The 14,049-nt window shown below is 38.9% G+C and overlaps 1 protein-coding gene across 5 annotated transcripts in view; it reads right to left on the reverse strand.

The window, feature by feature from the left end:
• FIP1L1 (factor interacting with PAPOLA and CPSF1) overlaps nucleotides 1-14,049 on the reverse strand; it is a 37,420-nt gene extending 23,371 nt beyond the window's left edge. For 2 of the 5 annotated variants that reach the window (XM_025150189.3, XM_015285534.4), the window contains exons 1-8: nucleotides 13,778-14,049; nucleotides 13,051-13,090; nucleotides 10,738-10,795; nucleotides 8,224-8,327; nucleotides 6,053-6,114; nucleotides 4,805-4,912; nucleotides 3,576-3,706; nucleotides 891-1,000 (exon numbers count right to left, since the gene is read on the reverse strand). In XM_025150189.3, coding sequence (XP_025005957.2) covers nucleotides 891-1,000; nucleotides 3,576-3,706; nucleotides 4,805-4,912; nucleotides 6,053-6,114; nucleotides 8,224-8,327; nucleotides 10,738-10,795; nucleotides 13,051-13,090; nucleotides 13,778-13,859 — 695 coding nt within the window. In that variant the 5' untranslated portion in view covers nucleotides 13,860-14,049. Of the gene's footprint in view, nucleotides 1-890; nucleotides 1,001-3,227; nucleotides 3,297-3,575; nucleotides 3,707-4,804; nucleotides 4,916-6,052; nucleotides 6,115-8,223; nucleotides 8,328-10,737; nucleotides 10,796-13,050; nucleotides 13,091-13,777 lie in introns of all 5 variants that reach the window. The other 3 variants (XM_015285535.4, XM_015285533.4, XM_025150190.3) reach the window with 2 other exon arrangements.

The following is a 14,049-nucleotide window of genomic DNA, read 5'->3' on the forward strand; positions in this document are numbered from 1 at the left end:
AAAAAAAATGTAAAGAATTCAGCATTGCCATTGTAATAACTCACAGTGACAGTACTCAGCCTAAACACATAGAAAATTGTCTAACAACTGGAATGCACAAGTGATACAATTGAAAAAATTCATTTTGTTTCCTCTTGAGCTACTTACTAAAAGTAAGTCAATAGATACTAATCTTTAACTGTTGCATACAAACTGTTCTACTTCCCTTGCCAATGACTTAATCTGCACAAAAACAAAACTCCCAAAAGAGATCAGTCCACAACTAAAGCACAAGCATGGATTCATTCTCAGCCAAGTGCCAGGTATCAAACAGCCGTAGCTTTCAATTAAGGACAAAACTTACTAAAGCCTGGGGCTGGAGAAGTAACTCTAGTAAGGAAATTATTCTCCCATTTCAAAGGAAAGGTAGTAAAATATTCAAATATGAAGAGCCTAAAGCTACCTCACAGGAAGGAGACTGGGTTACAGGAATCCTTCCAGGTCTTGAAGTCATTGTTACCCAATTCGGTTTTGGTTATCTAAAATGATGTGTTAGCTAATACTCACCTAAAAACAGTAGCTACAGACACTTTGTTGGTGAACCCAACTCTACGCAAAACGTAGTGTCAATATATCAACATCTGGATTTTTATATCTCCCCCATTGCTTGGTCCTGCTGACTTTTTTCCCATACCTTCTACTTTCTCTTTTGTGAAGCAACAAGAGGGTAACACAGCATTCTTGCATAAAGGTGATTGAAAGCAAGAAGTGATTAGGATCGTTCTTCCTATCACTTTAACCTATTACAGAAAAATATTCTGCTTTTTTCTACAAAAACAGTGAACTTGAAACACGGAGAGGTAACAGTACAAAAAAGTTATTTGGTCTTGAGTTACAACCGTCTAACTGACCTGTTTGTTGGAATTCCTGATTTGAATAAGGCAGGAGGAGATGTGAAATCAGCTTTGGTCGACTGCACTGCCAGCTCTTTCTCCAGATTTCCAGTTCTGCCCTGTTGTACCTTCAAAATAACATTTTATCATTAGTTTGTTTTATCATTAGTTAAACCACAGAAGTATAGTAACCACAACAGCCACAACACAGCACATAACCAACACAAAAATGAAGTCCAACTTCAATCTGATTTAAAAAGAACGACCACCACTGCACAGCTAATGAAATTCTATATTCCGTAAGGATATATTATGTAAGCACTGTATTTAAAATAAATAAGAAGGCAAGTGGCAGGGAACCATTTATTAGAAAAAAAATGGTTGTAATATTTATTTTCAAAGTATTTGCTTTGGACATGAACAACAGACTCAACTTTTCTTGAAGAGTTTCCTGTACAAACAAAATAATATCAGAATTTTTAAAGAAGCAAAATGATTTAAACAGCCTCACAATCATAACAACAGAAATATCTTACACATTTGGCACCCAACAACAAACTGCAAGACAAGAAAGTGAATCTGTTGTGCACCTTTTTTACTGAACTTGAGATCTAGTAACTACTTAATTTCCAAATCATACCAGGAACAGTCATCTGATAATACAGACTGTGCAAACCTCACAAGATTTAACACCAGTTTGATTTAAATACTTCCAAAGTATACTGCAGTTTTTACAAAATTTCAGAGTAAAAATCCAGAGACACTATCAAAGATCTGCAAGAACTGTGGTGCAAGCACTTCAACTACTCTATGACTTCAGCAGCACATTAAATATGAAAGAAAAACCTAGAGTAGTTAGTATTAAAAACAAACTAGCACAGCCTAAGTGTTTAAAAATATTCCCACTGTACCAGCCACAAAGCTGCAACATTCCTTTGAGTTGCTGTTGCTTTTTTGCCATTCCAAGTAGGAATACAGAAAAACAAAAATCAAACTATTTTGAAACAACTAGCCAAAAGTGCATTCATCTTTAAGACAGCTCAAACTTCAATGTTTTAAAGGTAAAAGGAACAGTCTTTACACCATAAAAGCTATTTCCCTTTACTTAATTTGTATGTTCAGATATCAGGGAGTTAGGTAAGTAACAGTTTCATTAAAAAAACCCACAACAATATATGCCAATTACTACATGGAGATCCAGCTAGTTCACTCGTGGCATAACATCATATAGGCTCCATTCTCACAGCTTTTGCATGCAAGTGAAATACCAAGCTTTGGCAGAACCTCATTTCTTATCATCGTTCCAAATCCAGAAAAATGCACATAAGTGTTTAAGATTCCTTAGAAATAGAATTACTGTAGTATCTACAAATATTAATACCAAACAGAATATGTTGTGTTAAAGTACTTATCTGAAAAATCTGTAAGACTTCTACTAATTAACGAGTAATTTGAAAATGTAGGAGACTTATCTTAACATTTACAGAAGATTCACTCAAACATACCACGGAAACTAAGTGAGATTTTGTATCTCAGATGGGCTGAAGGAATTATTAATATAATTATTAAATAGTTTTGTTGTGGATATTCCTTGTAAAATTCATGACAAACTCTCTTTCTTCAACTCTTACAACTCAGTTATTATTTCTACTGTTTGACCACTGGACCTCCAGCAACTCCAGAGATAGAAAAGGGTGAGTTTTGGTTTGGAATACTTCTCTCTCTTCTTTCAGGGCAACAGTTCAAAAGCATTTGACAGTATTATCAGTCATCAGCTACAACAGCAAACTAACTCCCACTGTCCAGCATTTCCACTACTCCATAGCACTATAACTCTGACAAATGAGGAAGGCAAGCAGCCCCAGGAGCTTCTGATCTGTTCTTGCTAAGATAACGTTAAAATGACTGGAAATCTGACATTGCCTATGAGGGGAAACAAATGGTGCCAAAAATACCTGTTGCTACTGATAAGTGTTACAAAATAAAAATAAAAAGCTACCAGGCTACAGAAAAAATAAATACTCCATAATTTACAAAAGCTCCTCAGCACATCTGTGCAAATTCTTTAATCTGCATAAACAAATGCACTACAACTGAAAATACATCATCGCATAAAGAAAAAATGGAAGTTCATTAGTACACCAGGCCACTAACTCACACGCTTGCAAGGATGACGAACAAAGCAACACTTTTTAATTAGCATTTTTTGACATATGCAGAAAGTCACCAATGTAAGATGAGAGTTTGAAATAATGGCTGAGTCTTTTCCAGTTGTTCTTCTATCGGTCTGTGTTGGTATGGGTAGCAATACTCAACATAAATGAGAGCAACCAACAAAAGTTTACTATAATTCACCTTAAAAAGATGGTATCTGCCATCGAGAATCTCTGCACTTGATGTTACTTCCATAGCATTGTCTTCAGCCTAAGTTAAATAACACATTGCCCATTAAGATACCACGCAACTTTTAACCCATGGGCCACATTTGAGTGATGGTACAGATGCAATCTAGCTCTAAGTAGGCTGTGCCGCTATCCACACAAATTGCCAGGGAAGCAACACAAGAACACTCTAGGTTTAGGAGTGGGCACTCAGGTGCAGACTTACCAACAAACCACTGACTGGGCAAAACAAGCTTATGACACACAAGCAGCTTTACAGGGGGAAAAGCATGTGCAACACCACAAAAGTTGTAGTACTTACCGTAATTTTATTTGTGGCTGAGGTAACTGGTAAAATTTCAAGACCCATTCGTATTCTCTTCTGTTTTTCACAGTATGCTTTCCAGGTATCTTCATTGAACCCATAGTTGAAATAATCAGATAAATCAGCCCCTATGAATAGAAAAGCGTAAGTTTTTAGGACATTGCAAAATTTACATTTTCTTCTTTCTCACTGAACATGTATCTCTGTTTACAGCATCAGAATGTATTAGGTACTGATCCAAAGCCACACTACTGAAATATATAAAGTCCTACATCTGAAAAGATAGAGAGGATGCATGGCTAAGATTATAATTATATATTATATATTAACACTGATAAAGAAAGATCATCTTGCCCAGCATCCTGCTTCAAGGATCAAGAATGGGTATCTGCAGAATACCATATTATAATCCCTGTATTTTTGTAATAGGATAAACGTTAAGATTGATCATTTTGCTATATGTTCAAGGAAGAATTACTCTCCGCATCACACTCTGCTTTGACTCTTTGTTTTACCAACTCCTAGTTTAAACTGATGCCATTAAGTACTTCTGTTGTAAGAGAGACCGGACATTCTCATGTGTTCAAACACCAGAATATTACCAATTTCTCTTTTTTCCACTTTTAAATGCTACTTGCTCTGGCAAAGTGGTATACAAACACTCAAACTGCCAATAAAAAAGAACCACCACCATAAAATTGTCAGTATTAGACGAGTCTGACCAAATCACTCAAACCACACACACAGGAGACTGACAGAAAGCCCACATGGTACTGGCATCCTCAAGGCTCAAAAAAGTCTATACTAACATAAAGAAGCACAAGCAATTACATTTCGCTGCTCTCCTTCCTTGAACCTGATAGAAATACTTTTCTTTCTGCTTTGTCTTCTACAATATGGTGCAGACCAAGGGCAGTAACCTCCCTAGACACAGATTTCCAAGGAGATTTCAGGATATACATTATTATTATTACCTTTTAAATATCAGTGTATTTTTGCTGATACATGTGTGGGATGCAGACTAAGAGACTAAGAAACAGGGCACACCCACACACTCTGTGGGACAACAGAAAGGCAAAAGGTAACTTATCTGCTTTTCTAAGTCATACTGTACAGCACCTTCTAGCTATTAGGGTAGTAAAATGTCGACATGCAGTAAATAGGAACTACTATTAAAATAACTTCCCAAATACCTATGTATTAGTTAACATAAATCAGAACATTACCTGGTTTTCTCCAAGGTTTATCTTCAAAAGAATCTAGATCTACTTCCAGAAGTGGTACACCATTAATATTTCCTGGTGCATCTAAATCCACCCCTTTCACCTTTACACCTGCTAAGAAAAGTTAGAAAAATGAGCTTTTTGTCTCTGCTAAGAGGAGTTTTAATAGTTGTAACACACTTAAAATAAAAAGAACAAACAAAAACAAAAAACGAACAGATTTGTTCCAACCAAGAACTTCTGGAAAATTCATCCAAAACAACGATATGCTTTCAGGACCTCCAATGTCCCTTATGCATCAAAATCGCTTTCCATGTAAAGCTATATGGACAAAAATATTTCAACAAGTAAACATGAACGAAACAGATGACTATATAGACAACCCATTCATTCATGCCCCCATCTCTGGAGGCATTCAAGGCCAGGCTGGATGTGGCTCTGGGCAGCCTGGTCTGGTGGTTGGCGACTGCGCACATAGGAGGAGGGTTGAAACTAGATGATTATTGTGGCCCTTTTCAACCCAGGCCATTCTATGATTCTACGATTAATAATCCATTCAAAATGAATTTTAAGCACAGAGAGACTTACTGTAGTCCCACTATTAGAACTGATCACATACTCTTCACCTTGAAATCAACTTTTGCATACTCCCACAAATGTATTCCACATGAATTCAATAATTTTTGTTTTACAGTACCAGGAATACCTGCAACTCTCTTTGTCAATTGTTTTCCAAGTAGTTTATTGAAACTAGGCAATTTACAAATGGACAATAAAAAAAGCATCATGACATTCTTCCATATGTCAACTTCGATAACTTAGTAACATTAACCACTGATGATACTCATTAAATTTTCAGAAGACAAAGACAACAGAATTATCTTCATATAACTACATGTACCTTAAATGACAGCAGCATACGCCCTGAGAACCCCACTGTTTAAGATTGCTTGATTAAAGCTAAATAATAAAAAGGAATTAAAATTGCTCACTCTACAAATAGTGCTACTCAAGACAGAAAGCGGCATGTACACGGACCAAGGTCCAGATGCAACCACTTGAGGAAAATAATACATCTCACAATGTAGGACACTAGTAATATTACATTTTTCAAATTGTCATTAGACTGGAACTTTTTGGAAGAACTCTCTAACTGAAAATACAGACTAAGGAAGCATACACAAACACATGCTACGTACCATTATGGAAGTCTTTGCTATTTTAATAAAACTATTGAGTAAACTTTCTTACCAGAAGATCCATAAACTCGTCCTCCTGTCTTAATATTGAGGTTCACAGGTGCTGCTCCATAACTTAAAGAAATTAACAAAAGTGAATTAGACAGAGAAAACTCTAAAACGGAAGAAAACACAAAACAACAGTTAGCTAGATCCAGAAACAAACTGGACCCAGGCTCAATCGCCATCCTGAATCTCTAGCTTTCCAATCTGGCAACTGTAAAAATAGAGAGATCAGCCTAGGAGCAAGAGAGAGTACCTTTCTATGCTCAGTAGCAACTCCTCCCACTAATAAACAGTTGTGAAGCAAGTTCCAGTCACTCTTCCTGAGTTGAAAGGTTAAAGACCTTGATAGAAAGAAAAATGAACAGGACCAGAAGGAGAGAAAAAGGAAAAATGAAATTCATTTAGGGATACAGAAGACACTCTGGGAATTAGGGCAAAAGCAAGATAAAAGAAAGAGAGGATTTAGACATATCCTTTTGCTGCTTTTATTATTATTCCATTTAATCTGTATAGAAATGGAAAATACAAGCATTCCTTTGAAATGACTGAAAGGCTGTTTCAGTGTGCTTTTAGCAATCACCTATCCTTGTGACCAACAGAAAAATTCATTTTCTAAAATACCTGAGAACTTTGATCATAAAAATGCATTTTGACATTTAGACAATGAATTGATTCAACAGCTTTATGAATTACAATAGTGTTCATTTGGAATATTAAGAGCTAGCTTTCACTATCACTTGTGTGCAAAGTAGCTTATCCTCATAGGTGGTATCAACCCACAAACATATTAACATATAAGTAGAAGACAGTGCTTAGTTTAAAGTACTGATTCCATGTCATTTCTTCATACAAGTTCATGCAGCAGAATAGAAAACTGACAGAGCATTTATCCTTATCTCCCATGCTGTATCTGTGCACAACTTTCTCAAGTCTTTTTTTTTTTTTTACTCTCTTCAAAACAGTGTAGATAACTACGAGAAAAATAGGTTAAATGTGTGAAGGAACTTGCTGTAATAAAGTTAAAATGAACAATAATGCTGAGCTTGGTTTAGAAGATTGCCCTTCCATGAACTTTCCGCCCAATTTGCCCAGAAGTGATTTTATTTAAATATAAAACTTTCTATTGTAACTAGATTTAGGAGCATTTGCTTATTGTTTTTGCATTCATCGAAACAGCATCAGTAAATTCACTAAGAACATAAATCTAGCTTTGCCTTAGTCTCACAGAATTTGAGGTCACTGTCTATACCACAGGCATACTGCAGGTTATTGAAAACAGACGAAGTACTAAAAGAATTGCTATTTTTGACTTTGATTTGCATAGTTACTTTAGGATATAAACTGTTGAAGGTTAAGGATATAATAATATACTTGAGTCAGACCTACTTGCATACCTACTGGAATTCTACCTTAAAAAAAGACAAACTAATTACTTTTAATGAGCATAATAACGTTAGGATTGCTGAAACAAAGCTACAACTTCCCTCAGAAAACCTCTATGCAACAAAAATTACTATTTCATTATTTTGGGTAAAATTAAAACTTTTCAAAAGCATTCAGTGAAAAACAAACCCTTTATGAGCAGAAAAAAAGGAACATGAGGCAACAGCAGTTGCAAAAAAAAGTTACTGTATGGTACAAATCACTAACCCACGATCATGAGAAATCATCTCCAGAGATTGGCTGCTGCATCCTAAAGTACATTAAAATCTTTTTTGAGAGGAACTGTAGGAATTGAAACTACAGAGTTCTTATTTGAAGTGTTTCCATGACAAATAAGACTTGGGACAAATGTTTCTCATGTTCTCTGTGCTTACCACTCTATCATTTACAACAGAGATTAAAATGTCACAAACATGAGCCTAAAAACGCTATGTAATATAACTCTTCCATAACACAGAACAGCTTTTTAGTTTACGAACGTTCAGTGCAATTATTTCTTGAAATCTGAAAAAAAACCAAACAACCTCAAAGTGGCTCTTCCTTTATGATATTTCACTGATTTCACATTTTTTCCTCCCAAGTCATTATGTCACAACAATTGTTTTATTAAAAGAAGTAAAAACAACTTGAGGCTACCTATGCATACAATCTGATATTGACAGGTGTTAAGGCTTGAAGTAATAACTAAATATAATTTTGAAACTATCTCCCAGGTAGTATTTCCAAATAACTTACCTAAACTGTGGAGCTCCTGTTTTAATATCTCCTATGGTGACTTGAACATCATCTTCATCATCATCGCTATCACTATCACTGTCATCCTCAGCCTCAGTCACCTTCTACAAAAGAAAAGGTCACAATCTACAGTGAAAAAGTATTCCAGACAAAAGTACACAGTCTGGACATCTTTAACAAAACAAAATTCTGTTTCCCCGATGTCAGAATTGAGTAGCAAGAACTGAAAAGTTATGTTATTCAGTTGCAACGTTACCAATACCGGAATAATGGAAATACCTGGATCAAAATAGAGAAGTATTTTTAGTATTAAGTTTCTGTCTCTGAAACATGACATTTGCTAAAGAAGCATAAAACAGTTTCGACTATCTAGTATTTTCTTCCCCCTCCATTCCTCATATACACCAGTAGAACTACTGCAGTCACTCGGGAAAGAACGTAATGATATGTGACACCAGCTGCTTGCCTCTCTCAGTTATATACCCAGAGCAACTCAAAGCACTTTTTCAGTTGTAGAGGAACACTGCTCTTCAGGTAAAGTGATTCAATTCATAACAGTAGTAAACTTTAAATAAATCAAATACTTGAGACTTTTAATTGATCAGACTGAAAAAAAAAAACAACAACAAAAAACCAAATGGCTACAAGAGCACACTGCATGCTGTTCTGTCCCATGGCTTTCAAGCTTCTTGCTGGTAAATAAAAACAGTCATACCAGTTCATACCAATAGTTCATCCAGCCCAGTGTTTTGGATGTGGTTGGTTTTTTTTTTGTTTTTTTTTCCTCCAGACTAGAAGGGACTGTGACACCCCAATTTCTACTTACAGTCACCATACATGACTTTCCTACTTCCATCCTGCCCTACGTATGCCTGCCTCCCAGGCTGAGAAGCCCTTGCCTACTTGCTTTCCACTTGCTAGTGGAAGCTACTTGGACTGCTCTTGCTGTGCTTCTCTCAGCTTTCTTCAGTGGAAGTAAAGCCTTTGAGGTGTGAGAGGAATAGAACTGCACACAGAATTCAGGGTCTAACAGAAACACGAACTACTGTAGTGGCAAAATATCCTGTTTGATCCACTAATCACTATCTGCTACATTCCCAAATGTGACTGCTTTCTAGACTCCAGATAAGCGTTTAAATTACATTTTTCACAGATCTTTCAACATAGCTGAGCAGCTTCCTCACAAGTGGTAATGATCAGCTCATTTATTTGTATGCTGTTTTTCACCCGTGAACACCACTTCTTTTTCTACACAGAATTTCAACAACCATTTATCAACCACACGGTCCCCTGCAGACAGTCATATATTGAATAACTCTGTAACTTGCACAACTTAACCACTTTTCCAGGTAATTAAACCACACTGAACAGCACAGGCTATGTACAACACTCTAGAGAATCACCAGCAGAGGTGATCTTCCATCATCACCATGAAAATGGAACCTTTACTTCAGCACTCTGTTTTCTCTCCTCTACACACCATTATCCATGCTGTTCCTTCACTTTCTAAATATCCTTTAATGAAGAACTCCTTCCAAATTTTTGTGATCAACCAGACTATCCCTCTCTGTACACTTGCTGAATCCTTCAGCGAGATGCTAAACATACTGAAACCAAGTTGGTTAGCCTGCAGTTATCCAAGTGCAGTCAAGCTCCAGTCCTTATCTAACGTGCCTGGCACGTAAATTAGACCAAAATAAGCAGCTGCACAGAAGATAAGAAGTTGGACTGGAGTTCATTCTTCCTCTACAGCATTAACATAACGTTCTTAACAACTAGGAGTCAAATCAAGGCAGAAAAACCCTCAATTGTTTTAATCAAAATAGATCTCCTGCAAATGACAGCTGATGACATAAGACAGTCTTTCAGTGCCCCACTGTCAAGAGAAACAAGTTCACCAATTACCATTTCTTCATAGAAAAGCCATAAGCCATTGCCATTCACAGTAAACTGAGACCTTTTATCAACACTGCAACTGTAAACCTCATTTCTTGGTCCTTTCCTTCATCATAGTAATGACAAAACTGTAAGACAGACTAACATACAGAACGTTGAAGATCACTACCAAATAAGTCTGCTCTGTTGCCTCTAAAATGTACACATCTTCCATCTTTTGATTCACATTTTCACATAGTTCTACACATGCTTGCTTTCTATCATGTTCAAAAAAGAAAAATGACCAGATTAGTTTATTTTCTTGAAAAGGGGGGAAAATCATTTTCAAAAGGATGTATTTGGGAGAAAGTAGCTGTCTTGAAGCAACAGTTTTCCTCCAGAAAAACCTAAGTACTATTTATTTATTTTCTGTAAATTAGTTTTAAGAAATGGAATGCAGCTGGAAATTGAGTCTCTTAGTCTCTATAGTTTCTGCAGATAGCATCAAACACCATCCACAGAAGTCAAAGGTGTACAATTATGGATTAGTTCCTTTGATTTTAATTCCTAGCTGAATTACAATTAGTCAATACACCAAAACAAATTAAAGCAGTATTTCAAAAGCACATTTAAAAGTACCGTTTTCACAACGCCATTTTCTGCAGCCTCCTCTTCATTTCCAGGTGGGGGTGGAGCACTTAAGCAAAAACAAATAGGGAAAAATGAAACCAGTTATTTAGGCACGTATTATCCCACACATCAGCTAATGCTGAAAGAAGCACTGATACATCATTCCAGAAAGCAGAAACACTTTGACTTATCTTGTAAATGAATTTGAAAAAAATAAATATCAAAGAAAACAACTTTATTTTAGTAGAATAGTATGTAGATATCAGGAATCATACTAAGTGGATGTTTGTAGGACACTTGGAAGTAATAAGGTATTCACTGTACCTGGATCCTCTTTTGAAATCAAAGTAAAAAATCTCATAACATGTGAAGGGAGGATAAGAGTTCTGCATTTTTTTCCCCTTCCTGCAGATTGACACTTTCCAAAGATATTGGGGAAAAAAAGCATTTAAATAGCCTCAGGTAAGGTACTGCTGAATGAAAATTCCCACATCTACACTGAGAAACCAACCAGAATGACTACAATGCAAGAATTAATTGTATTTTAGCTGCAGAGTGAAAACTGTAAAAAGTTTTCTCTTTAGATTCATCTAAGTGACCATCACTTTCAAATTCAAATTCACACAAATGAGTTGTCTCTCTATACTCTTACCCACTGCTCTGTCTAACACAGCAGTATTTTAATTTCAGCAGTTCCACTAACTGTCCAAATGTTGCATCACAGACAGGAGTGTAAGCAGGTAGCAATTTAGAAACAACACTCTTTCACTGAAAAGATATTTTTTGGATTCTGCAGCTGGGCAAACAACTGTCTGACTTTACAGAATAGAAACTGGAAGGCTCAACAATTTCAGTCTCACCATCTGTTGGCAAAACACCCACTGGTGAGTCCTGCACCAAAACCCAACACAGTGCAGGTGTGGCCCTGGGATTTGAGCTTTACCATCCAACTTCATGACCCAGTAAAATGATATAACATCTACAGAATCTGAATAAAACCTCACTGGTAAGAATGCCAAAACTGAAAGGTGAGGGACCAAAACTTTAACAGGGAAACTGTTGCCATGCCTCCAGACACAACCCATAAGAAACATAAGCTATAATTTATTCCTCTTTTTAGTCCCAAGCTACATACTGAGGCAGCTAACAGCCAAGAGAAGACCCAACTGACCAGAATCTAGAATAAAACACCACTGAAGATCATTTTGTTTGCCATACAATTAATTTTCTTAATCAACAGTCCTACTGACAAAAGGTGTCAGATCAAGAAAAGATAACCAAACACAAAGAATCAATCGATATGGAATAGGTTACAAATAGAAGCAAATAAACGATCCTGGGATAGACATGGTCCAGGGCAAACAGAACAGAGGTAAAAAAAACAGATAACTTTTATTGCTTATACAACAGTAATCAATGGGAATCAAACTGTATCTACTAGCAGCTTCAAAATGGTACTGCATACAGTCTGTTAGTGGAAGGCATTACTGCTATAAGGTAAGTGCCTGTCAAAATTTTCCATCAGTTCAAAAACAAGCAACTGAGCAAGCCTGTGGACACAAAGTCCACCAAGGATTACTAAACTCAACAGTTCTCTATTGTGAAAAGTCTCTGCAGACTGCAGGAGGCATTTATAAAAAATAACAGTGCACATGCCTTTGCACCAGCTTCCCCTTTATTTATCTAATTTTAACTTCACAATCAATAGTTTCTATCGTTTATCAACTGTGAAATTGATAAATTCGGTGTGAAATACTAACTCCACTTCAGTGGGTTCTAGCTACCAACAGTTGCAAACCTAGACAGGTTTTCAAGGGAATAACGTCGTGCTTTCACTCACGCAGTTCCTCATAAATCATGTGGGCTTCCAAATCTTTTTCTAGCTTTCTTTCAAAGACTCTCCTACCAATCAAAAAATGTGTTACAGAACCAGCACATCTACCTGGACGGTAATCTCACTGCTTCCTTGTATTCCTTTTTGCCACTACACTGAAACCTTTTTGGCACAGACAGGTTGCATTTTATTCTGAATCATTTAGAAATGTGCAACGATAACAAAACCAAACGATCTGGTGGCATTTTGCAAAGAGGTATGGAAATCCACGCAAGTGAAACTTTCGTATTCAAACATCCCAGTCTCCCAGGTAAAACATCCTATGCCACATCATTCTAGCAGGCAAACACTGTCTGTGCTCAGGGAATTTTCAAAGACATAGGTGTGAGTGTTCAGGTATTACGGAGCAGCAGCTGGGAATACAAATAATTGTGAATACAATTCACGTACAGCCACACTGCAGGACTCCCAGAAGCCAACACACTCACCTAGTTTTTTCTTCTTCTGGTCTCTCTGCTTCATTTTCATCTGCAAGAAAAGACATGCAGCAGATATGAATAAAACCCCTGAATTACACCTGCTGCCAGAGAACTCTGCACCTTGCCATCCCGCAACACAAAACAGCTTTACACAAGCAGCTGAACAGAACCCCGAGCCCTGCACTGCTCCATGATGACAGCTCCAGTCAGGATTTAGTTTCTGGACTTCATGAGCGTTTGAACGCAAAGTCCTTGAAGTTGCAAACAAAGTTACAGAGCAGAGTTCGGGCCTGCTCAGCACGTGACGCCGGCCCCGCCGGGGCACCGGGCCGTGAGAGGGGAGCCCAGGCCCCAGGTGCGCGGGGCCAGGAAGCACGCGGCGAGGCCCAGCGCGGCCCAGCCCGCAGGACACGGGGTCGGAAGGCCTCGGGGCCGGGATCCGCCGGGGGAGGTGGCCCCGGAGCCGCCACCACGTCCGCGAGGAGGGGGCTGCGCGACTCGTGGCGGCGGAGGGCCGGCCCAGAGGAGGGGACTGAACGGCAGCGGGGGTGGCGGGCCGCGGGGACCCTTTAAACGGGCGGCGGGTAGAAGCGGGCCGCGCCCAGCGGCCTGGCGAGGTGAGGCGGAGCACGCCGCGGCCTACCCCTGCCCGCACCCCTCGGGGCGGCGGGGCAGAGCCGGGCCGGCGCCGGGCTGCGGGAAGGGGGCTGGGGACGGGGTTCTGGGGTGCGCGTACCGCCGTAGAGCCACTCCTCCTCCTCGTCCCCGGCGGCCCCGCCGAGGTCCGTGGACAGCCGCTCCACCTCGCCGGTAGACATGGCCGCCTCCCGCGGGACGCCAGCGCCCGGACCGGGCTCCGCGGCCTCTTCCCCGCTCGGCGGCCCCACCTCTCCGGGCCTCCGCGGGTACCCCGGGCGGCAGACGGGCAGCGCGATGACCACCAGGCCCTGCCCCGCCGACCCGCTCTCGGAGGAACCGCCGCCGCCTGCTCGGCGCTTCCCCTCCCCC

Source organism: Gallus gallus, chromosome 4 (genome assembly GCF_016699485.2).
Source record: "Gallus gallus isolate bGalGal1 chromosome 4, bGalGal1.mat.broiler.GRCg7b, whole genome shotgun sequence".
NCBI lineage: Eukaryota > Metazoa > Chordata > Aves > Galliformes > Phasianidae > Gallus > Gallus gallus.